Here is a 26,253-nt window from a genome sequence, read left to right as displayed (position 1 = left end):
CTTCACTACTCTAAACGCATTAGACCTCAGGGTGATTCTCCAGCGCAACTTTTTTTTTTACAAAGATTGGCCCACCGACAAACTTGTGAAAGCCTTTTCAAAAAGGATTGTCCACTGAGCCAGGGAGCGATCGGGCTGCTTTATTTGTTTCATATTGCAAATCCATATCGGCCAAGCTTGTTTTTCTCAACGAAGATCCAGACATGTCAGTTCCACCCCTGCTGTGTAAGCTTCGCTCAACTCTGATTTCACTGAATACAACTCCTCAGTTTTCAATTTAATCTGATCCTTCCAACGATTTGCGTTACCAGGTTTTTAACGATATCAAGCAACTCATTCACCTCTTTCCACCTCAGTTTCTACAGTATCTGATCCCCTGGATGCGCTGGATAGCAGGATCACTTGCTTGGAACCAGAAGCCATTACTTCCTCATCAGTGGCAACAACAACAGCTTTCATCCCTCTTGCTGCTTCAGCCACGCCCACATCCTACTCTAGAGTTGCCAAACTTCACTCTAGCGACCGACTGTGGTTTAGGAACCTCCTGTGCTTCAGTTGTGCATCACTACTCTCTCTCTCCTCAACTGAGATGCAATATTATTGAAGGTAAAGACGTTAATTTGGTCTCCATTCTTATTGAAACCTCAGAATTTCTAAAATCTCGGGATCCTCAGCTGTGTAAGTGAAGTTTATGCTCACCAACGACAAGAACTGGACTCCTGTATATTTAACATTGTTGCTCTCTCGGTCAGATATGGCGGTACCATTTTTTATCATAAAGTATCATAAAGCTTTTTTCAGCAAAAGCAGCTTCTCATTTAGCATTGGGCAATACACTGATTGACTGGTCTCAACTGTGATCTTGATCTGTTTAATAGATTCTTCAGCGTTTTCCGTGCTAACGTTTGCAGAGTTTGTGCTTCCATCACCCATTCTACCTCTGTGTCCAAAAGCACCCTCCTCTTCAGCCTCAAATTATTCTACCCCTGCTCTCTACAGTCGTTTGCTGCAGTTTCTCCTATTTATTCTTCAGCTCCACCTCCTTTTTCAACAAGCAAAGATTCTAATGGAAGCCCCATCAAATATTCTGGCAGCAGTCAGAAGTGCAATAATTTAAATTCCTCGTTCTGCATTTCCAAAGGATACTGTTTTTTACATATGTGCAGTTTCTGTGGTAGTGCTTGTTCACATTTCATCTGCCCTCATCTAAATGACAGCCCCTCCAGCTGAAGCACTCCTAGAAGTCCAGTCTCTCTTGTTGGCTTCTCAGATGTCTGACCTCCAGAAATCAAACATCTTCCTCTTCAGCTTAAAGCCACAGCCTCACTTGAGGGGGCCTCATCTGTGGGCCCATTTTGATAGAAAAAAATCTGTCTTAGTCTTTTGTGATAATCAATCTACTGTTCATACCTTTTCCCCTCCAATTATGCAACTTCTTCGCAGGCTAGTTATCAATAATTTTATTTTGAAAGCCCAACACCTTCCAGGTATCTCCTAATAACACTAGTGACACACTTTCTAGTTTACAGATTGCTCAATTCAGACATCTCGCTCCCTCAGCTCAACATTTCCCTCTACCTATTCCTCCATTCAGCAAACTAGTTTTCAAGTAAATTTACATTTGGAATCTTCTGTCTTCGGCTCATTATACAGCTGGTCTTCCTCCCAAATCGTATTCTCCCATTCATTACTTATATGAGTAGCAACATCAGCAGCCAAAGTTAAAATGAACTGGTCCATCAAAGGCTGTAGAAAGCTTGCCCCCAACATTCGAGCTAGTCATTGACTCAACTTATTGAAGGCTGCTCTTACAACTGTGTAGGAGACCCCTGGCCCTCTGTTTATTTTTTATTTTATTTTCCAGCGTTTTTGTTCTCCTTGCATAAGTCGCGAGGCTCTCCATGCGGCCTTCGGAGCATCAGCCGAGTCTGACCTCTCTCGACTACACGACCCTGTAAGCCAGGGAGACCTTGGTTCGTCCTCCTATCCTTCCTTAGGTTCCCCTTTGGGGAAGTCCCTCGCTTCCTGGCCTTGGAGGTCGATCGGTTTGGCCTCAGCTCAGCGAGGGCAGTTCTTTGAATAGTCAAGGGGAAACCCCTATTCTGTTACTAAGTCACAAGCTCTTTGTCTTTATTCTAGCAGTCCCTTTACACAGGCCTGGCTCCTGCCTCGTGAAGTATCAGTATGCCAGTGATGATGACAGATGTTTGTTTTTTCAGGAACACGGAGAAACTGCGATGCATCTTGCAGTTAGACTGGTGGACCGGACTTCTCTGCATATCGTTGACTTTTTAGCCCAAAACAGGTGAGAAGCTGTAACTTGAAGAAAGGGGGGCGGGGTTGAGAACAGCAGAATGTAGCTCGCAACTAGGTCACTTTTCAGATTGATATTTTACTCTGTATTGTTTTTTATTGAACAAAGCCAGAACAAGTAGTGTTTTTTTTTAATAATTAACATGATTTTTTTACAATAATTGTTTGACAATAAGAGCCCGTGATATGAAGGCTAAGTATACAATGTACCTGGTCTTCACAGCTCTGTTGGGCCTAAAAACGTAATACCTTACCTTATAATGACACTTTCACTATGAAACTTATATCCTTAAAGTTACTTTTAAAAAGTACAAGTATGATAACAGTGTGCAATTTAATTTGATGCCTTATTAAAAGCCACTGTATGTTATTGTCCGCACTAAAAAATATGCCCCTGCTGATTTGTTAAGTTGGTGTGTTCGTAAAGTCTTGGTAATCTGGCAGCATAATACATCAAGTGAACTTGGAAACGACCGTCTCTCACTAGTTTAAACGCTCGAGTATCTCTCTATACACCTCCCGTTAACAGTAAAGTCTGTACTGTCATTAGCTCTTTTTATAACAACCACTTCACGTGTTCAACAGTGGAAATCTTGATAAACAGACGGCGAAGGGCAGCACAGCGCTGCACTACTGCTGCCTGACAGACAACATTGAGTGCCTGAAGCTGTTACTGAGGGGGAAGGCCTCCATTGAAATAGGTAAGGCAGTGATGAGTTGAAAATTTCAAGCAAATCTCTGAGAATTGAATCCTCGCTGTCTTTTTAGATTTGCATGCTTTATCAGAATTCAGCTTGTGAGGACTCCTCGCTTTTGACAAATTCCTGAAATGACATCCTGCACTGAGGCCTGCTTTATATTCATGTTCAGCGGAGCCTGACTGTCTCAGTGCCTCTGAGTGACAGGAAGCTTTTCATTTGAACCTTAAATATTCATGGGAGTTAGCGGTTTCTGGTGTTAAATAATATATTTTAGTGTTAATTGAATTGGTTCAGTGGAACTGACCCAGCACTGATTCATCAAGACTACCCCCCTGCCACCTTGTCAAGTAGTCCTATAAATAACAAAAGCTTGTCTACGTTGAGTCTTTCTGAACTCGTGGCTAGATTTTAAAGATGTGATGACTCACACCAGTTTTCTGATTCTCCAACTTGAAAAACAACATGCAATTAGTTTAAAACGGTCATTGAAAATCACTGTGCAATTCGTTTAAACGCACAATAAAAATGGTCAAACTGATTCGGCTGACAGGGTGTGTGTGACAGGATTTTTTTATTACGGGCTGGCCATTGATTTTTTGGTGGGGAATCGGCTTTGGAACACCCACATGTGGAGGTAAACTGTTTAATTTAACAGCCCTTCTGTCAGGTATTAACCAGATCTTTTTTTTTTTTTTACTTTTGTATTTATTTTAGCCAATGAAGCAGGGGAAACTGCCCTCGACATCGCAAAAAGACTGAAACACACTCAGTGTGAGGAACTGGTATGTACTTTAGAACTGATTTTTATGTGTTTGAAAATAACTGGCTTGACACAGTCAAATTTAATATGCTGTGTGTTGTTATTTTTTCAATCTTCCAGCTCACTCAAGCATTATCTGGGAAATTTAATGCCCATGTTCATGTGGAGTACGAGTGGAGATTACACCACGAGGATCTGGATGAGAGCGATGATGACGTAGATGAAAAGGTGTGGGCCTCTCTCTGTACACATCTGTGTTATCAGTAAATTAAACCTACAAGTGGAGCTGTTTTTTACTAGCATCGGTTTACTTGGCCACTAAACACAGCACAGACAAGGAATGGGGTTAATACAAATTGATGCCACCAACCTCCCTCAGATCTGATTTGCATATGCAGATATATATATATACATACACACACACACACACATACAGTGGCTTGCGAAAGTATTGACCCCCATTGGCATTTTTCCTATTTTGTTGCCTTACAACCTGGAATTAAAATGGATTTTTTGGGGGTTTGTATCATTTGATTTACACAACATGCCTACCACTTTGAAGATGCAAAATGTTTTTTATTGTGAAACAAACAAGAAATAAGACAATAAAAAAGAAAACTTGAGCGTGCATAAGTATTCACCTGCCCAAAGTCAATACTTTGTAGAGCCACCTTTTGTAGCAATTACAGCTGCAGGTCTCTTGGGGTATGTATCTATAAGCTTGGCACATCTAGCCACTGGGATTTTTGCCCATTCTTCAAGGCAAAACTGCTCCAGCTCCTTCAAGTTGGATGGGTTCTGCTGGTGTGCAGCAATCTTTAAATCATACCACAGATTCTCAATTGGATTGAGGTCTGGGCTTTGACTAGGTCATTCCAAGACATTTAAATGTTTCCCCTTAAACCACTTGAGTGTTGCTTTAGCAGTATGCTTAGGGTCATTGTCCTGCTGGAAGGTGAACCTCCGTCCCAGTCTCAAATCCCTGGAAGACTGAAACAGGTTTCCCTCAAGAATTTCCCTGTATTTAGCGCCATCCAGCATTCCTTCAATTCTGACCAGTTTCTCAGTCCTTGCTGATAAAAAACATCCCCACAGCATGATGCTGCCACCACCATGCTTCACTGTGGGGATGGTGTTCTCGGGGTGATGAGAGGTGTTGGGTTTGCGCCAGACATAGCGTTTTCCTTGATGGCCAAAAAGCTCAAGTTTAGTCTCATCTGACCAGAGTACCTTCTTCCATATGTTTGGGGAGTCTCCCACATGCCTTTTGGCGAACACCAAACGTGTTTGCTTATTTTTTTCTTTAAGCAATGGCTTTTTTCTGGCCACTCTTCCGTAAAGCCCAGCTCTGTGGAGTGTACGGCTTAAAGTGGTCCTATGGACAGATACTCCAATCTCCGCTGTGGAGCTTTGCAGCTCCTTCAGGGTTATCTTTGGTCTCTTTGTTGCCTCTCTGATTAATGCCCTCCTTGCCTGGTCCGTGAGTTTTGGTGGGCGGCCCTCTCTTGCCAGGTTTGTTGTGGTGCCATATTCTTTCCATTTTTTAATAATGGCTTTAATGGTGCTCCGTGGGATGTTCAAAGTTTCTGATATTTTTTTATAACCCAACCCTGATCTGTACTTCTCCACAACTTTGTCTCTGACCTGTTTGGAGAGCTCCTTGGTCTTCATGGTGCTGCTTGCTTGGTGGTGCCCCTTGCTTAGTGGTGTTGCAGACTCTGGGGCCTTTCAGAACAGGTGTATATATACTGAGATCATGTGACAGATCATGTGACACTTAGATTGCACACAGGTGGACTTTATTTAACTAATTATGTGACTTCTGAAGGTAATTGGTTGCACCAGATCTTATTTAGAGGCTTAATAGCAAAGGGGGTGAATACATATGCACGCACCACTTTTCCGTTATTTATTTTTTAGAATTTTTTTAAACAAGTTATTTTTTTCATTTCACTTCACCAATTTGGACTATTTTGTGTATGCCCATTACATAAAATCCAAATAAAAATAAATTTTAATTCCAGGTTGTAAGACAACAAAATAGGAAAAATGCCAAGGGGGGTCAATACTTTCGCAAGCCACTGTATGTATATGTGTGTGTGTGTGTGTGTGTGTGTGTGTGTGTGTGTGTGTGTGTGTGTGTGTGTGTGTATATATATATATATATATATATATATATATATATATATATATATATATATATATATATATATATATATATATATATATTCAGTGACATTATCAAGTCTGCCATACATAACCTCATGAGATTAATTTAAAATGGAACAACTGTTGGAGCTGTTATAACCTCAAACTGTTTCTCAGCAGCCCAGTCCCCACCGCAGGGAGGAAAGGCCTGTCAGCTGCTTCCAGCCTGGCACCAGCCAGCTTCAACCCACCGCAGCCGCCTTGGCAAGGGATGCAGCCAATCTGGTGAAGGACAAGCAGAGAGGCTACATCACCAGTCTGGTCAACAATGAGACCTATGGGGCAATCCTGAGTGCCAGTCCGCCTAACCAGACCACTGTACCTGTGACTACCAACGCCCCCCCACTGCCTCCGAGGAATATTGGCAAAGGTAAAGAACTGGCTTGTTGTTTGTATGGCTCTTTCTCATTTAAATGAGCTTTTTAGGTATATTATAGTAGCACAGTGCAAGGCTGGCATGAAGTTACTTGGATGTAGAATTGTGGTACTGGCATAGAACACGGCTGACAGGGCAGTCGCAACAAATGCTACATATTTCATAGGTCATTACAGGGCTGGCATAAAGTTGCTTGGGGTATAACATGTAGACTTTTGTATTGCTTCATTGTATTCCCCTTGACTTTCCCTGGGCCATCATCACAATTCAGGTCTCTACACTGGATAGATAAAGCATTGCACACGTGGATATACCCTGAAGGAATTTTTTCCAGGTCTATTTCTAATCTAGGTAATAGAACTACAGGTAAATTGTTACTGTGTCACTAAAAACCCTCTAAACATTTCCACCTTTCCAATCCACTTTATAAATGCATGCATTCCTTCACTGAATATTTAACTGTTTTGCTCCTGTTGTTAATATATGGAGATAGATAATAGGACTACATGTGTATAACCCATCCATATAAGCAAAGAATACAACAACTGTAAGAAACCCTTGTTGAGAGAGAAATAATTAAAATTTTTGAGTATAGCGTGCCTCTGATCTGAAACAAACGGTTACGCTTTGTTTCAAAACCGCCTCAGTCTCATTTACACTTTAACTCTAAACTCAGCCCCATTCATTTTATGCGCCAGCGCACCAGAGGTTACGTGCATATTACTCGGGCACCGTAAAAACCACCTACTTTGTTTAAAAGTGCCGGTCCTTCATTTTCCAATGACATAGTCCGTGTGTGGAAGCGGTATTCCTAGCCGAAGCTACGATCGCCTGAAGGTAAGCCTCTCATCATGTGACAAAGTTCACAGCTTAGGTTTCATTATGAGTCGATTGCTCCATCGTTGTAGCAGCTAGAGGGAAACCACATACCTAATTCAGTGAGAGATAGGGCGTTAGAGAAGCTGCCGGCTGGCTGCTGAGAGAGAGAGATGTATCCAGGGGTGTAGTGCTGCGGGGTCAGCAGGGAGCACCGCTTCCGGACTTCACATGTAGAATATTTAACTGTTTTGCGCCTATTAATATATGAAGATATACAGTGGCTTTCAAAAGTATTCACCCCCTTGGACTTTTCCACATTTTATTGTTTTACAACATGGAATCAAAATGGATTTAATTAGTTTTTGCTACTGATCAACACAAAAAAGTCTATAATGTCAAAGTGAAAAATAAAATCTACAAATTGTTCTAAATTAATTGCAAATATAAATGCATCCAAGCAGTGCAGAGATAGCAAGCACTAGAGAGCTGTCTCCCAATTCCTCTATTATACAGGTGGCCATCCCCAAATAAGAAATCAATTAACCAATTTGGGACTGGTCATATTCCACATTATTTCTACACAGCTGGGATTTTAACCCCATCCCTGACAAACCTTAAATTCAAATAAACAGAACTGTATTTACAAGTGCAGGGCCTCAGCCCCAGTCTTTTGATTTTGTATTTTGGGCTGTACGTTGTATTTTAAGTTTTACTGTGTTGCAGTTCAACTGTCAGTAATGGGCCCTGGTGTACAGACCACAAGTTCAAACTCTTGGAAGTCTGGCTCTGGGAGTACAGAGGGTTTGAGCAGGCAGAGGTCCTCATCGGAACCACCAGATATTCACCCTCCTGTACCTCCACTGCGAGGAACGTCAACTGCAAGTGAGTGTGTGGAGTAGCTAAGGGGGGGCATCATTTCAGCGCAATATTTAAAGCAAGCTTTCACTGCTGTGTTCATTGTTGTGTGCAGCCTCTTAAATATTTATGAAACACATTTTTACTTTGTGATGCTTGCTTTGTGTTCTAGCGGACAAAGGTGGAGAAATGTGTTTACATTGGGTTGCAAACAAATGAAGGGTTCATAATTAATTTCACATGTTTCACAGGCCAATTGAACTTCAAAGCAGGCTTACATAGGCACGATAGGCCCGCTGTCACAAAGGTTGAGAACCCATGATATACAGTATTTAACAAATCATACCTACTGCATTAGTTTATTATGTTAAGGTAAATAATGCAGTATCGATTCATGGGATAAACAGCAAAAATATTTATCTTTTTAAATTTAAAAAAAAATGGATAATTTTGTTTGTAATGAAGTTGTCTCTTTAAAAACACTTGTCCTTGGTTAAGTATCATGAAAGCTGATAAACATATTTCCTGTGAGCAGCCACTCTTGTGTCAGTGGGTTGGTTATAGATTCTGGAGAGGAAATTAATCATTATTACTCTATATTGTTTGTTAGATCCTCCGCCCGTGGTTCCGCCGCCCCCTGTGGCTAAAACTGGGAGTGTCATGGAAGCGGTGAACCTGCAGTCTAAACAGACAGGCCCGCCCCCCGTTCCGCCGGTCAAGCCTTCTCCACCACCACTGCCCCCTCAGCCCCCCGGCAGAGTCCCGCAGCCAAAGTCTCCAGCCAAGTAAATATCTCACGGATGCTCCCTGGGGAAACAAGGGTGCTGTTTACATATCTGTGCTCTTACTGGCTTGTGCGTTCTATGCATTCCTGGAAACCTTTTTTTTTTTTTTTTTCTTTTTATCGCTTTTTTTTTTTTAATCTCGGTTTCTCCCCAATTTAGAATGCCCAGTTATTACCTGTATCCTTGGCTCACCGCTCGCAACCCCCCTGCCGACTCAGGGAAACGGCAGCTGATACGCGGTGAGCCGTGGGGATTCCCCTGCCGCCTAAGCCTTCTCTACCTGGGCTTGCGCACGGCCCTCTAGGAACTCCCGGTGACAGTAGGCTGTGACATAGCCTGGATTCGTACTTGCGATCTCCAGGCTATAGGGCTCATCCTGCACTCCACGCGGAGCGCCTTTACTGGATGCGCCACTCAGGAGCCCCCAACATTCCTGGAAACCTTTTATTGAATAAAGCAAATGGATGCCTTTAGGCACGAAATGGTTTTTTTTTTTTTTTTTGCATACAGATTTTACTGGAATGTGAGTAACAAGGATCGTGTTACAACTCTTTCTGCCATAGGTGCTGGTATCATTTCCCAATAGCCCCATGTATTTATACAGTGAGAGATTTGTGTTCATTTTTGCCTGTGCAGTGACTCCCTGACAGTTATTAATTTAATAGTATTTCTGTTTTTCAGCACTGAAAAAACATTCAACAAAGGAGCTGTGGGACACAGATCTGTACCAAAACCAGGTGAAAAGCTATTCTGTTATTGTGAAATTAGACCAAAAAAAAAGACTAAATTGGTTCATTTAAAGTAGAAATAATTTTCTAGAATTCTTTCTACAGACCTCTTCAGCTACATGGCTGTACCTTCTGTGGCCCCAGGGTCTGAAGAGGGTATAGCAGTTTGTAAGGTAGTTGCTATATGTTTAATTGGTAGGTTATATCTGCTGCCTTTTCAACACAAACCCCAAACATTGAAACCAGGCGTCACTCATGCAGTTTGTTTTGAGGTGCCGGTACTGATAGTTTGTTCTCTGAGGTTTCTAGATTCAGTGAGTAGTGCACATTTGCGCTGTCTTTTGAAGCAGCACACACTAAATCCAGTGTCCATTTTAAGTGGTCATGAGGCAAAAATGTGACTGAACCACAATGTCTCTACAATGATCAGGGATCAAAATAAGACTCCTATTGCTTAGCGGTTTGATCTATTTTTGGTTCACTAGGAGTTCAACATACACTGTGGCTTATTTTCATCCCTGAAGGGTAAACAAAACTATTGTAAATAAATAAAAGGAAAGAAAGTGACTTAAGCATTTTCCCTTTAGGAGGATCTCCAGAAAAGCAAGCCCATTTTATTTGAGTTTTTTCTCTTTCAGTTAAAGAAGCAGCAGCCCCAGCAACCTCACAGTCAGGGCCCTCTCAGAGCTCAGTGGGTCAGATCCAGCCGCCGGCACCCATGCCAAGGAAGTCCTTTCAAGTGAGCTACAGATCATCTGAATTTAAAAATGAATGATCCCGAACATGTATATGTTTTTAATATACTTTAAAATATACTTTAATATACTTTTTGAAAGGTGCTGGAATTGGACAGTGAAGCTCTCTGAATATCTTCTCACCGGGAACTCTTGATAGCCACCCAGCTCCTGCCCTCAACGCAGGGCTCCAAGTGGATGTAGTTCATGTTATTACCAAGCTTCATGACTATTTTGTTTTGAGTTAGTGGAAAATATCAATCAGTCAATCAATCAGTCAATCTTTATTTTATATAGCACCTTTCACAGTGGAACACCATCACAAAGCGCTTTACAAGATACATAATACATAATACACGATAATAGTATAATACATGAACTAGTACGCTAAATATAGTGGAAAGTGGATAATACACGAAATAGTACACTAAATACAGTGGATAGTACAGAATACATGATAGTAACAATACGTGAAATAGTAGCAGCAGCTAATAACAGATATCAGGCTTATGGAGCCAGAGTCGGAGGACCTCAGCTTGTAGGCAGGGACATAGCGGGTCAGCAGGTTGAGGAGGTACTCGGGACCTGTGTGATGAAGGGCATTGTAGGTGAGCAGGAGTGTTTTGAAAATAATCCTGAGCAAGACAGGGTGGGTGATATAGTGGTTAATGATTTATTTAATTTTTATCACCACAGAAGGGTAAAAGTAATTGTTCATTTAAACTACATGTTTTGAACTGCAGATGGCACAGAAGTGTAAGGTCCTCCTTGGCTTGTGCCAGTGCTTTGCAACTCTTCAAAGCTACGTGTTGTAAGCTACAGACTTACAAATATATATTCTGGAAGAGGCTGACGTCTTCCAGTCAGGCAGTCGCATTAAAGTAGTTCACACTTTGAAGCATTGATGTATACAGTTCTTTTTTGAAGATTGTTAAAAAATGCTTTGGGGTAATAAATATCAGGAATGTAAGGGTTGACAAATCGCTTACGCCTTGTACTGTAAAAATTTAGAAATTAATAAAAATGTTCTTTTGTTCAGAAATCATCACCGGTTATATTGGACACCCTTCTATATGGTGGTCGTTAGGGGACGGGGAGAGCAGTGGCTTGCTAAAGGGTTGGTTTCTTTTTATTTGCAGAAGCAGAAGCCGAAAAGAGTAAAAGCTATTTATAACTGTGCAGCAGACAACCCTGATGAGCTGACGTTCTCCGAGGGTGAAGTTATCACAGTGGACGGTGAGGAGGACCAGGAGTGGTGGGTAAGTGACTGGTGGGGTTTCTCAATCGGAAAAAAAGATTCACTGTGGAGAGAGAGACTTTCACAAGTGAGGTTTCCAAATGGAAAGAGATGCATTGTGGAGAGAGACTTTGACAACCTTCCAGGGGCCTGGAGAACCTGTGACACCAAGCACAAAGCATAACGATGATCTCATACTGGCATTCCATCAGCCCACCTTCCTGTGTGATTTATTTACGAAATGGAGAACAGCTGTGCCTTGTTCCCAAGTTTCTGCCACAAATAATATACTGTGTTAGACTAGTTTCTGTTTTAGGATGTTTATCAGACTTTTACTAAAGGATCTTTTTACTGTGTTCATTTAAAGGAGAAACATGGCCCATTTTTGTTTTTTTAAAAATAAAAAAGCTGATAATTTATAATATGTATTTATTTTAATAACTCATCTATGATTTGCTGTTAAATTTAATGTTGTTAAATGTGACTGTTACTGATCACGTTCAAATCGGTACAACAAGCATTTTTTTTTTTTTTTTTTTTTTTTTTTTTTTTTCACATTTTCATCAAAACAATGTTACAATTGGGGGCCTTTGACTGTTGTATTATGTGTTTACCAGGGCAGTTACATCATATAGGGGTGCCTTAAACTGGACTAGCATAACTAAAAACAAACAGATGAAGTAATGTGCACTGTAGCCACTTGTGACACCAGGGATTTGTATTTGTTGTTGCAGCTCGGGCACATCGAAGGGGACCCGACGAGAAGAGGGGCTTTTCCTGTCACGTTTGTGCACTTCATTGCTGACTGAAAAGCCTTTCTGAAGGAAGGCCAAAGAAATAATAATAATAATAATAAAAAAACACGTTTTAGCTTTTGTCAATGTTTTCATCTGCCTGTGTGAGGTGTACTGCCCCAGCGATTTACAACAAGAGGCATCGCTAAACCGATTTGGAGTCCTGGTCTGTCGCAGTTCATTCTCAAGCTCTAGAATGTAGGTGCGCACTGATCCATCTTTCATCTGACTGAGGTGGAAGCGCTGAACTTCTCCAGCCATTGCTTTCATCATGACCAGGAAGCATTTTATGTCTGTAGCAATTAGATACCGAGCTGCCTTGTTGCAGTAAACGCACTTTTTATCGGGCTGAATTTTTGTGGTTTTAAAATGAAAATCCAAGCAATGCAAGATTTTATTTTCTAAGCAGTACATTTTTAGCTAATGACGGGGGGATAATACTGGAATATGAAAAAAAAGGTAAAAGGAATACCCTTTCCCTTTAATGGAGTATTAAAGATGTATGTATATTCTTTTAAAAACTATTATCTGTACTGGGAAATACACTGGAAACGACAGTATGTTGCACACCTCTAACTAACGGTGCTACACTACAACAGTACATCCAAGGAGTGAATGCTACTATTTAAATTTTATGGACCCGATTTTTTAAGTGGGTTTAGAGGACTGTTCCAAAATGCACTTTATTGAAAGCAATGCTGAGGAATAGATTGTCAGATGATACAGAGCTGCATTATTTCCATTCAAAAGCTCTGTTCAAACTATTATGTCTCATTGACCGCAAAATGTGATTGAATGCCACCGTCGGCAGCTCATAAAACCAATGCTTTTTTGTCTTTGAATTCTCCCTATGTAGCTTTCACTCCATGTGGATTTGCTCTTTGATGCTAGAACAATTCATATACACATGGTTGGAATTGCTGAGAGTATGCTTGAACTGCATTTTCCTGAGTTTAGTGATAAAATACTGATTATGATGGGTTTGCAAGGCACCTCTGTTTTAAGACCTTACACTTAAAGCATTGTTTTTTGTGGGGGCAGCAATATAAATACAAAATTGAGGTTTATTACAGATTGCATTTTAAATATGATGCACGCTATATGGACTGCACTAAGTATGTTTTAATGAATGCTTGAGGTATATATATTAAAAATGTTCCTGATTGGTGGGCAAAACACTGAATGCAATCTAGGCAGAGGACGATCACAAATCGGCTTATGCATTATTGAACTTTCTGACTAATGTACTTTTTTTTTTTAATAACGCTGCTTGTGCTAGACAAAATAAAGCCTTTTATTGTTTATGTAAAAGTTGACTGCTTAAAATTCAGTTACATGATATTGACATGTGGCATATGGGTATTCAGTGTTGCTTTATGTGATGCAAACAGAAATGAGTCTTAAATTATATGGAAGAAAATGAGAGATTAGTGGTGTGCATTCCATAAAACTGCAATGAAAGCAGAAATATAATCTGGGTGAAAACCACATATTATTTAAAGGCCTGTCATTTTTGGTTTCCCCCTCCCTAAGTTTTTTTAAGACCCAAAGTAAATTTTCAGGGGTACCACAATTAAGGGGTAACAATGAGAGAGGGTAAAACAGCCTACTTAAACATCCAAAAATCAAAAACACAGATCGTAAGCTCATTTCCATTTTTAATGATGTTCTGTGAATTCACATGGAAGATCTTTTATTTGTTTAGGTTTTAGAGGTAGAAGATTTTAAGGGACCATAAATAAAATTCCAATTGAAACAGGACAGTACCACCCTCCTGATTTTGCTGTTTATAAGGTTTTAAAGCATCAAAAGTACTTTAAATATATATTGTTTTAAAATAATTTTATGTAATGGATTTGATTTGGTAGCAGAGTGTGTGTGTGTGTGTGTGTGTTTATATATATATATATATATATATATATATATATATATATATATATATATATATATATATATAACCTTAATTCTAAATGAAATATACCCTTCACTGTATTGACTGCAGTAAACTGAGATTGAAAGTAGAGCATATGTGCCACACTATTCTCATTTCAACTGTTTATCCACTGGAAATATATGAATAAAAGTGTTACTGAAGTATGTACATTTGGTCTGTTTTATATATTATAGAAGCTGCAGGAGGAAATGAGGATTTAGGCCGTCAACAAAAAATAAGGTCATGTGCACACAGTTATTTATTTATTTATTTTTTTAATTGGCAACCATCCCATACCTACAGTGGTATTATATAAAAACATTAAACATATTAGAATTTGGACACTTTGACATGTACAAACAGTGGATACGTAGGTCATGGTGATCAGGGGTGTAACGTTACATTTGTGTCCTTTTAACCAAATAATGACTGTTAAATGATCGTTTGATTGTATTATGCATCCTAGAAGTAGCCTATTACATGTATCGCTGGAAACGGAACGGTACACTCCGAACAGTGATCTATTTAGTCATGTTACTGATGGCTCTAATTTTGAATTTACAGCCGAATATCAACGACAGGCTTGTAATTACCAAAGGTGCCTAGATCACATGTTAAGCAAAAACTGCATTCAAGCACCTTCATTTCTTCATGGTGTTTAGTATTTATTCTGAATATGTAACGTGTGTTTTTAAAATGTGACTGTACTTAGGGAAGAATTACAGAACAGGAAGTCCCACAAAGCCAGGCTATTTGGAATTAAGGAGGTCAGACAGCAGTGCAGCTTTATACACTTTATTGTACCTTGGATCTGACCGGAACATGGGCAACACACATTCTAAATACAACATTTCAAAACGTACAAGGGGGTAACAATGAATGAAGAAATATAAATAACGTAGACTTGTTTCACCAGCTCGTTAAAATTAAAGCACACTTGGTTTGTGCATAACAGCCACTTGGCTGATCATAGTACTGACAAACCAAGTGTTGCCACTTTTCATGAGGAGGCCAGTGGTCCAGTGGTTAAAGAAACAGGCTTGTTCAAATCCCGGCTCAGCCACTGACTCATTGTGTGACCCTGAGCAAGTCACTTAACCTCCTTGTGCTCCGTCTTTTGGGTGATGTTGTTGTAAGTGATTCTGCAGCTGATGCATGGTTCACACACCCTAGTCTTGTATCTTGTAAAGCACTTTGTGATGGCGGTCCACTATGAAAAGCGCCATATAAAAATAAAGATGATTATTATTATTATTATTATTATTATTAATAAGAATGACAGAAGCCTCCTGTAAGGCTAGAGTTAATACTATTGAACATCGAGTCATCCCTTCATGAAACGAAACGCAAGACAATGTTTCTTCATTGTAAACATGGCTTGAGGTTCTGGATTTCACATTAATAAGTTAAGATTAGTTACACAATTCTACAGTGGTATCTATCTGTAGTTTCACAATCACAGTGCTACCAAGGGATTGTTGGAAATTTCCAACTCGCAGCTGTTGGCAGCATCTCCCGTTATTCCACTGTTCCTAATGATGCTTATTAATCCACATAGTATCGGGGGGGGGGGGGGGGGGGGTGTGTGTCAAGATTTCTCAGATGTTAAAACGGAGTCAAAGGCTGTTGACAGCACCTTGCAAATGGCCTGTGCTTGTTCCTGCCGAACAAATACAAAAAAAAAAAAAATTATATATATATATATCTCGCAGTGATGCATGCAATCATGCAAAACAAGACCATAATTTTATTAATCTCCGTTCAGGCACTGCAGTGAGCATGTCAGGATTTAAGGGCTTGCAATACCCCTAATTGATTATCATTTATTTTTTTTTACTGACAGCCCTTCTCTGCCGTTTCGAGAGACAGTTATCTATTCTGTACTGCTAAAGCCATCTTCTGTGGGGATCACTGCACATTGTTGAGCACTTTACAGCACAGGGAATCCAGCTGGATTGCATTAACTACAATTTTGTATCTCAAAGACAAAGGGGGTAATCTGGGGGGGCTTCTCAAGTGCTGTAAAAGGCTCTAAAAATTCCAGTTTTAGCTTATCGCAGTGGGATATAGGCTGATCAAATGAAGCCCTTTTAATGGAATAGAGTAGCAATGTCAGGACCAATGCATTCCTCTGTACTGCCGTGCCATCTCACACCTACCGAGCCGTTACACTGGTACACCCAGATGTTGCATTCTTCCTGGTTGGAATCTGTTGTTTTCAGAGCCAGGATGTTCTTACCAGCTCCCAAGCCGTCATCGTAACACAGCATGTGGACTATCAGATACAATGGGTGCCGGTGCAGTGCACCCTGTCAAAACAAGAATCTATTTTAGATCATAGTACTTATGAGACACCTTTGTAAACCGAGCCCAAGAGGATTTTTCCGGAAAACAATAAAACAAGCAGCAACCAGAACAATTGAATAAATATGCAAGAAAATGAAAATAATTGAAGAAATGCAGCAATTAGAACCTTGAACTGGCATTTCCAAATACGTCTATCCTGTGCATGCTCTCACAGCACAGCAACCTTGGGTCCTTGTCTTCCAAAGACAACATTAACATGAAAGCACTCACGCACTGATCCACTGGGGCGACTTTGACCCCATATTTCGAGACTCCCAGGATCATCTCCTCCTCCATTGGCACAAAGGGTAGCTTTCCATCTTGCTTTAAAGAGAAACAAAAAAACACACACAAAAAAAAAATTGTTTTGCTTTAGTTTTATTAATGTTAGCTTGTCTGTTTCTTTATTATTATAGCTTATTAACATACACTTGCCCATTGTTTTGCTTTTACTTATTCAGTTAATTTCATATGTTAATGCATGTGCGTCATAACAAGTAATACATATGTATTTATTTATAGTCTGGTGGCTGGTGGCTAACTCAGTCTTGGAGAATACCTCTGCTATAAGAACACTTTGCTTGCTTCCCGAGGGGTGTTCGTAGCCGGAGATTACTGTACCATTATGCAGTCCTTTGGCGCCACCAGCAGGACAAACTATGAAACAAAACTCCACAGATACTCATCCTGCCAGCAACTACTCATTATGAAATTGGGTAACCTACTTCACCATCAGTATGCAACATTTCAGGTCACTGCTGGAAATATTAAAACTCACCAAGTCCACCACAACTGTAGCCTCAATGCATTTGGAATTTAAAGAAATGTCTTGGATTACAAATCTTACAAACTGAGATTTAATACCATTTACATTAAAATACATGTTTGCTAAAGTATGTGTTTCTTTCAAAACTGCACATTTGAATGTCTATGTATGGCGGGGAAAACGTACAGAACTATTTTGATCAGCTATAATCACTTAAGACACATTGAACATGAACACCTAAATCAGGTCAAATTCTTTATTGCAGCATATGTGGTGAGAAATAATTCGCAATTCAGTATCCTTTATTCAAGGCTGGGTGTATGACATACAAGGTACTTACCTGGGCCACATCAATATAGTTGACCAAGTCCAGAGGCTCCTGTAGAGTCCTGCACATTTCAAAGTGCAGTTTCTCTATCGACCCAACATACTTTACACGAAACGTCTATGTAATCAAAATGTGCTTTGAGTTTATGCACCGTAAGACTTCACGACAACGGACTTCCCGATCAAGTGCCTCACTTTTGTTAAATTTCTTATATCAGCAATTTTATAGTCTGTAAATTCTGTACAGACATTAGTTTTGAGTGTTAGTGTCCAATCCCATGACCTTAAAACCTTTTTTCTGTATAATACATAGAGGTCTATTCAACTAATCTTAACATCGATATTTAACCACTACTATATATATATATATATATATATATATATATATATATATATATATAGAGAGAGATAGAGAGGAGAGAGAGAGAGAGAGAGAGAGAGAGTGTGTATATATATCTGCTTTTTTAAAAACATACTTTTTAAAATTTTCAGCTTTTCTGTTCAACGTCTTGTTGGTACTTGGGTCTTGGTATTATACAAGATTAACAGGGTACTTCACTATGTTTTTCTTACCATGGGCATTCCCATACTTATCCATAACTTCAAAACACTCAATCAAAAATGGTAAACAAGGTAAAACATATAAGAAACTAGGCAGTTTGTTTTGTATCTATGTTTACCAAGGCATGGTTATGCTAAGTATGTGTTTACTATTATTTACCACACTATAAAATATGAAAAGTAGAAGCATATATCTGGCATTTTACTTGCTCTTAAAGCACCAAAGAGACACAGTTAAACCACAGTTAGTGCCCTTCTTTTAATTACTTAAACACAGCAGCCCTATTAGAATCCTCAACTGAACAGACCCCACATCTCAAAGAGTTCAAGGGCTTTCCTGGTAATAAATAAATAAGTAAAAATGCACCTCTAAATACACAGCAGTACCACAGGATATTTCATGTCTACACAGCAGAAAGGCCGTCTGTTAACATCTTACTCAAAACAGCAACATTTCCAACAGCACCATGCTGAATACTCAATCTGTTTTCTTTTAAAAGAGATTTAACAACCTGAGAGACAAATCTGCCTTCTGGACAAGTCAGCTGCTGACAAGGCAAGGGGTACTAAAGCCAGTTCTAGCACATGGACAGGACTGCTTCATGAACAAGCACACCAGCGCATGTGCGAAGGATGCCCTGCAGTAGTGCTGTTTCATCACATGAATAAAGGGATTGAAGGATGCTGTGAAGGAGTGCTGTTTCATCACATGAATAAAGGGACTGAAGGATGCTGTGAAGGAGTGCTGTTTCATCACATGAATAAAGGGACTGAAGGATGCTGTGAAGGCGTGTTGTTTTGTCACATGAATAAAGGGGCTGTCGTCAGTACCTGAGCTCTTGGTAGAGTCGGTGTCAAGGCTGGCTACTGTACTGGATCTGGAGAGACCGCCCAGGCTGGAATCTACAGACTGATCACAGGGACAGACAGACAGCGTGAAGGACTGCACCACAACACAAAACAGAGTTACACCAGCGGCATCAGTCTTGAAGCAGTAGATCACGAGTCAGGATTATTACTCAACACAAACCTTTACGTTTCTTAAAACCTGCGTGTATTTATTATCCCTGAGGATTTGTCCAGAAATCAGAATATGTCATGTTAGATGAAGAATTACATGTAATGTTTGCAACTTTAAACATTCTAAACTGTAAAAGATGAACACAAGTGCTCCCTCTGGGTCCTGAATTGTTCTGCTGTTGCAGCTGTAGTCCAATCACTATGTAAATCACACGTTTAGCAAGCAGATGTTTGCGACTGCTTAAAATTCACTCTGACAAGCACATGTCAGATATTGTAATTGACAGCATTCAAGCCTTCACTTTGATGAGAGCACTCTTCATATGACGTCAAACAAACAAACAGGTGTCCTGTGAGCAGACTATGAGCATGGTGGATTTTAATTGCATGGATGGATGATGAAAGGGTTTTACTGCTTATTGGGTATTCATACTTCTAGTATTATTTAAAAACAAAGGAGACTCATACAGTATGTATTGAAGCTGTAGTTCTCTGCTCCTTTCCTATGTGCTGCTAGAGGAGTGAACTCACCTTGCTCTTTGTACTGACTTCACTGCTTTGGGAGCTGCTGCTGCTGTGTCGCTTTTTGCCTTTCCGAAACATTCTTCACCATGACTCCAATGCTTCAGCTCTCCAGCAGGAGTTAGAATTCTGATGAACACTCAGAAGTTAGCAAACACATTACAGTTCAGCGAACAATGCCAGCCCAGGGTTAAATTCAACCAGAGGCTAAATCTGGGTGTGTTGCCAAGGAAACACACTCGAGTTTTGCAAATTCCAAATAACGCAGCACACAGCCATGCATTGGTGGTGTTCAGATTCAAACGGAAAACCCTTTACTGCAACCAAATACATAGAAATGGGGAACACGGCAATAGAAACGACATTTGTGAATGGATTTTTTAAAAATGTCAAATGTGGTTGTAAACTATAAATAGTGACACCAAGTATTAGAATTGTGGCTACAAAACTGTTTCATAATGGACGAGTGAATCGTAGAACATGTGTGTAATTCAGTCTGGATGATTTCCATAGCTCAGCTTGACAGAGAATACAAATACAGATGCTAACTGAATTTCCAAAAGCAGTATTTCAAATGTTACAATTATGAATTCAAAATCACAAAAGGTTTGAGCTTTATTGTAAGTTGCAACAAACGTGATCTCAAAGTGTGTGTCTCTATCACTGATCCAACCAGTGGTTAAAACGACATGTCAGCAAAAGAGTTAATTTTTACTGGACGGCACCCAATAAGCACAGTATACAGTGGTGTATATCAAATATGAAGACCAGACCTAAACAGTGTGATGCCACGACCAACTAGAAACCTAAAAAGTCACATGACCTAACTATGGCAGCCATGTTAGGTCAAGGTACCTCACATATTTAGAGGAAGGATGAGAACATAGCCAACATCTATTCAACTCTCCTTATCTAACCCTAACCCTCTGAAACCAGGCTTCCATATATTTCAAACATGATATCTTTATTTTTTATATAGCGCCTTTCATAATGGACCACCATCACAAAGGGCTTTACAGAGGTAGGCTGTGAAATGTGCATTATATACAGAGCCACTTACAATAGGACATTGATTTAACATCTCATCCGCAGGATGGAGAACAAGAAGGTTAAGTGACTTGCTCAGGGTCACACAGTGAGTCAGTCAGTGACCACTGGACCACACTGCCTCTACATTTACATAGACGGAAAACTCGCACTATAATTTAAATATAACAATTATGTCAACAATATAACCATGGGAGAACATAGTTATCATCTAGTTGGTTGAAATACCAATCCTTTTTGCCACATCTTTCGCCCCTGTTTATTTCAATTTTCAATTAAAACTGCCCTTGGATGAGATGAACACTGGGGCTAACTGGGGCTGGCAGAGATTCTGCAGCACAGTGATTCTCAAACTGTGCCCTTCGTCAGCCAGTTACCACAGCAAACGCCTGCAATGTAAACACGTTTCCCCACGGGCAAGCTAAAATAAAGCTCCCACCCAATCTCATAGAGAAAGCTTTAGCTGCATTTGAATCAGATACCGATACACTGGGCACACATTGAGCCATGTATCAACAGCAACATTTAGGCTAAGTACATCAGGTGTTAGATTGTCAAATCAACTGCTTCCAAAAGACGGGAAATAATAACAAACTAGCAATATATCAGGGCTCTACAATCCCATATCTAAAGAGCATCTTGCACAGTCTACATGTTTCATGTTATTAACTTAGCATTTAGTAACAACTATTATACAACCTTTCCAACCAATCAGATCGCTCCCTTGCCGTACGTCATGTCACAATACACAACAGATTTTGATTTCAGCAGTGTATGAAATGGAAACAGTTTAATCTGAACAAAATCCATTCCATCACTACGGCAACCTTGGAGATTACCACAGAAAAGAGCAAAGAAAAAAAGCAAGAATGTCTAGATGTATTCTGGTATCCGAGAACAAAAAGCAAAAGAAAGACACAGTAGCATAATACGTTTTAAGGTATTTTTCTATAAAGCAATGGAAAATAATAGCTATGACTTTTTTATATAAGTGCAGTGAACTCGGAGGTGAACATCCCAAAGTGTAAAATAAACTACTCAGCAGGCCTTGCTGTTTATTAGAATTGGGAATGTTAACTCCTCGTACGTGACACTTAAAAACAGTATACAGTATACCCCCAAGAAATCTCACCAACACGGTTTGGAAAACAGTAAGAGAACACATATCCTATACTCTATATAGTTCCTCAGATGACTTAACTAACAGACCCCTGACATGAATAATCTGTTTGATGCTTAATATAAAATCTGCATCTCTATTTTGAAGTCAGTGTCAATTATTTTCTGTTTTATATCTGTAATTAATTTAGAACAACTTGTAGATTTTATTTTTCACTTTGACATTATGGACTTTTTTTGTGTTGATCAGTGGCAAAAACTCCTAATTAAATCAATTTTGATTCCATGTTATAACACAATAAATGTGGAAAAGTCCAAGGGGGGTGAATACTTTGAGAGCCACTGTATGTGTGTGTGTGTGTATATATATATATATATAATCTCTCACACACACACACACACACACACACACACACACAGTTGCAGTCTATTGGCACCCTTCACTTATTATACCATAATTCATGGGCAAAATATTCTTATTTTATTTTAAAATATTTGTTCAGGACAAAAGTGTTGGCCCCCCTGCTTTAGTATTTCACATGTCCTCCTTTAACTTTTATTATGGCTTTCAGGTGTTTATGATCATTTTCAACAAGTGCGTTACATCTTGTTGATGAAATCTGGGCCCAATGTCTTGTTTCCTTCACCTCGGAAGACTGGACACCCAATGCTTGGATGTAGTTTTTTTCAGATCAGTCCAAAGCATTTCTATTGGATAGAGATCTGGTGGTTGTGAAGGAGATTACAAACAGTAGCGGTTTGGTTTTCTTCAAGAATTCCTGAGTTGACTTAGCCGTATGCTTTGGGTCAGTGTCGCGTTGGAAGATAAACAGCTAAGGTTTCATTGTACTGTGTAGAATGTTTTGATGCATGGCTGCATTCATTCGCTCTTCAATCACACGAATGTCTTCAGTCCCCAGACTGCTAAAACACCCCCATAGCATGATGGAACCACCTCCATGTTTAACAGTAGGTACAGGTTTTCTTCTTTGAAGGCTTTCCCTTTTTTCTCCAAACAAACTGCGGTCAGTTTTTGGGACAAGTTGTTGTTGCTTTTTTGTCTCATTGGACCAGAGCATTTTGTTGAAGAATGCCACAGATTCCTGATTTCTATGCACATTTTAGACGGTTTGTTTTACTAATTTTATTTAAAAGTGGTTTACAGTGAGCTCTTTGTGAATACAACTCTCCTGTGTTCAGATGGCTTTGTACAGTTCTTTCATGCACTATTATGCCTGATGCTTCTAAATCTCTCTTTGTCCTTGCCTATTAATCTTGTTGTTCTTTTTTAGCTGCTCGGACGATTCTCCCACCTGCTGTACCTGTCGTTTTCTTTGGATGTCCACTTATTTTTAAAACGTTTCAGCTGAATGAATTCTGTTGATCATTGCAGTGATTGTGGATGTTGGTATTGCATATTTCTTTGAAACTGTTCTGTAGCCATTTTCTTTGCTGTAGTTTGCTACCAGTGCTTTTCTCAAACACGAATCCAAATCCTTTGTCTTGACCATCATCTGCTGTGTGCCAAAACGTTCTTATTCAACAGATGCTGGAAATAATGGCCTCTTTCTCTGGCTACAGACTTTATAATGCAGTTTAGTTGTTGTGTAATGGTTTTCAATCAATACATGTATTTTTAAGTTAGTTCTATTACATTTAAACAGATCTTTAATGTAAAGGCACCAATACTTTTTGTCATGAATAATATCTGAAAGTGCTTTTTTTTTTTTTTGTGAGAGAGTATTTGTTAAATTACTAGAAATGATGTATTCGGTGTTAGTGGCTAATGTTCACTCAGTGCTTATATTTAACAGGTTTTCTGAAAGTATCTTAAATTAGGTGTAGCTTGCCAGTACATTTGTCTGTGACTATCTATGCATATATTGTACTGACAACACAAAAGGTTGCTGATATATAGATCACCGAGCACTGTACGGTACCCGTGTCACTGAGCCCATTTTGCCACCTACCCAATTTTTCATGTTAGCTTGCCAATTGTATACAGAAAAAACATTTGACGCTTAATTAGAAACCATACAAAAAATAACGGTAACATCTGGAGGTTAAACTTGGCTTATAAACATTGGAATACGATGTACTGTTTTAGCAACTGGGGACTTGCAGAACTAGTTCATAACGAGGGCGAAGTGCTGCAATGGAAGGTTTGTCGGTTTGTAACATAAACAGCCAAGTTGATCAAATGTTTCTCAGACGGCGTTGCCGCACAGAAAACTACCGTAACAGTAATTAAAGGTAATAAAGCCGTATCATATCTACCTACCACATCCGCGTATGCGTCGGGGTCAATGACACAACTAACCTGTAACTTTAAGGGTCACGTTTATGTAGCCCTCTTGTTTAAAACGTGAACCGCTTATTATGAAACTAAACCCTTCCCCACCCCTAAACCCTGTCGCATCCTCTTGTTTCATGAAACGAACAGCACAGCAAATAACACAACTATGATTACATTTGAAAAACTTAACAGCAAAATAAATAATAACAAAAAAAAAGTATTGCCATAAAAGCGAAGTTTACAGGGCATACCTGTGTGTGTTCGTTTTAAATTGGTGTAGAACTCAGACCTGCCGCATTCCCCGCTTCTATCTGTTTGTGGCGAGTCCTCCCCCAGACACTTCGCTTCCTATCCACCCACACCGCTTAAAGGCGCCGCATCTCTATAACTAAGCATTGAAAACATTACCTTTTCATTTTAATTTAACAATGCATGATTTAGGAAAATTACTGTAGGGAGACTTCAAGTTTGCCATTCTCTTTATGTTCTTGGTTCAAAACTGGCTTTTTAGGTCACAGTTGAAATCGTGTCTCCAAAAACTTTGAGTAAAATTTGTATCACACAATTAAATAAAAGTTAAGAAAAATCTAGTGTGACCATCCAAGATGTAAAACTTTATATTATGTTTATGCACGGATCTAAGGGTGTATGCCATAAAAAATCTACACCTTATTATTCCATGTTTAAATAATATGAAAAACTTTTCCAGACAGATGGTGTACATGTGTTTCTAATTTGGGCTAACATGAGAGCTTTGTATTTTTTTCCTATTAAAGAGCAGTATTCAGGGTGTGTCCGTCTAAATTTGGAAGATATTTCGAAGTGCACCGTAGAATAGGAAAATAATGATATTCAAGAACTGTGCAGCCAGACAACAAAGTGGGAAAAAAAGGTTTGGTTGAAGAAGAAGCAAACATCACAAATATGACATTTAAAAAGTAGGGAAAGTTAGGAAATCAACTTCGTTCTTAGACAAAAGCTGTTTGTGGATAATTGTTAAAAATACTAGTGGGCTGTTCAATAAAACGAACTGTGTTTGAAGCTGTTGTGTACCGAAGTGCCCACGCTGATTCTGATAAACTAGCCTGCTCCTTCATGAAAATCCTAAAACCTTGATAGATATGCAGCTGAACTGCTTCTGAACATTTTGTCGGATTACCCCTCTCTTTTATTTAAATGTTACTAAACATTACAACATTTCTAAGCTAGTTAGAGAAGCATTACGTATTAAGTAGCGGGGTTCCAAAAAATAAGGCGCTACACTAAAAAGTTGTCAAGAATTTAAAAATGAAAAGAAAAATTACAGTTACTTTATTTAAACAGTTGTAGACGTGTGACGTTATATTTTAAAATGACAGGCAAGTTATTAAAACAGTTGTAGCAACATGTGGGGACGTGTAACGCTATATATTTTTTTGAATCCCGCTACTGACTCTTGAAGTTGTGCAATATTGACCCTTATTATAAAAATATTATCAGCAAAGAAATATGATTCTCCAGTCTATGTCTGAGCACGGGTAGTACAACAAAAATAAACCCTTGACGTTGATATGACCATTTTGAAGTATTCTACCTTTGTAGGTTTATGTGTGGTAGAGACAGCACAATTTAAGATAGTGTCTTTGCATTTGGTAGACAGCAGTATTCCATGTGTAGCGATCTCGGTTCCTTCAGACAGGCTCCTCACACAGGCGGAGGTCGGACGCTAACCCAGGGTCTCTCGCACTGAAGCACATAACAAAAAGCCGGCTCCCTTGCAAGGAGCATATATCGGGTTTATGTCTTTGTATGTGCTTACGTTAAATACCAGCCCTGCTGCTGCCTTCCGCCGTGCACGCTAGACATGGTTCTCTCAGTCAAGCCATTACAGGTGATGTCGAGTAAAAATGTTTCTTTTTGTGCCACGTTGTCTTCTGAATAAGTGATTTAAATTGGGAGACAAATAGATCACTAAATACCTGCAGTATTTCTTTACTTCGCATAGTTACATCATTGATATTTTTAGT

At 39.4% G+C, this 26,253-nt stretch overlaps 2 protein-coding genes across 8 annotated transcripts in view; one reads left to right on the top strand and one right to left on the bottom strand.

Moving 5' to 3' along the window:
* The window catches only part of LOC121317540 (arf-GAP with SH3 domain, ANK repeat and PH domain-containing protein 2-like), a 73,081-nt gene extending 60,363 nt beyond the window's left edge, over window positions 1–12,718 (top strand). For 4 of the 7 annotated variants that reach the window (XM_041253575.1, XM_041253580.1, XM_041253577.1 and 1 more), the window contains 11 exons: window positions 2,220–2,305; window positions 2,899–3,014; window positions 3,729–3,796; window positions 3,895–4,002; window positions 6,100–6,352; window positions 7,901–8,059; window positions 8,643–8,817; window positions 9,499–9,554; window positions 10,184–10,284; window positions 11,419–11,538; window positions 12,251–12,718. In XM_041253575.1, the coding sequence (XP_041109509.1) occupies window positions 2,220–2,305; window positions 2,899–3,014; window positions 3,729–3,796; window positions 3,895–4,002; window positions 6,100–6,352; window positions 7,901–8,059; window positions 8,643–8,817; window positions 9,499–9,554; window positions 10,184–10,284; window positions 11,419–11,538; window positions 12,251–12,325 (1,317 nt within the window). In that variant the 3' untranslated portion in view covers window positions 12,326–12,718. The remainder of the gene's footprint in view (window positions 1–2,219; window positions 2,306–2,898; window positions 3,015–3,728; window positions 3,797–3,894; window positions 4,003–6,099; window positions 6,353–7,900; window positions 8,060–8,642; window positions 8,818–9,498; window positions 9,555–10,183; window positions 10,285–11,418; window positions 11,539–12,250) is intronic. The other 3 variants (XM_041253581.1, XM_041253579.1, XM_041253576.1) reach the window with 1 other exon arrangement.
* Window positions 12,719–15,442: 2,724 nt separating this feature from the next.
* Window positions 15,443–24,592, bottom strand: LOC121317539 (integrin beta-1-binding protein 1-like). The gene is made up of 7 exons (XM_041253574.1): window positions 24,499–24,592; window positions 19,795–19,914; window positions 19,049–19,153; window positions 17,696–17,800; window positions 16,821–16,913; window positions 16,403–16,552; window positions 15,443–15,903 (listed from the first exon to the last, which is right to left on the bottom strand). Exons 2-7 carry the CDS (start codon window positions 19,864–19,866, stop codon window positions 15,832–15,834), a joined length of 597 nt encoding a protein of 198 aa, XP_041109508.1. The 5' UTR covers window positions 19,867–19,914; window positions 24,499–24,592; the 3' UTR covers window positions 15,443–15,831.
* Between the last annotated feature and the right edge of the window lie 1,661 nt (window positions 24,593–26,253).

The sequence above is a fragment of the Polyodon spathula genome, chromosome 6, assembly GCF_017654505.1.
Source record: "Polyodon spathula isolate WHYD16114869_AA chromosome 6, ASM1765450v1, whole genome shotgun sequence".
Lineage (NCBI taxonomy): Eukaryota > Metazoa > Chordata > Actinopteri > Acipenseriformes > Polyodontidae > Polyodon > Polyodon spathula.
The sequence above is the reverse complement of the archived record's forward strand: the minus strand, read 5'-3'. Positions and strand labels throughout refer to the sequence as shown.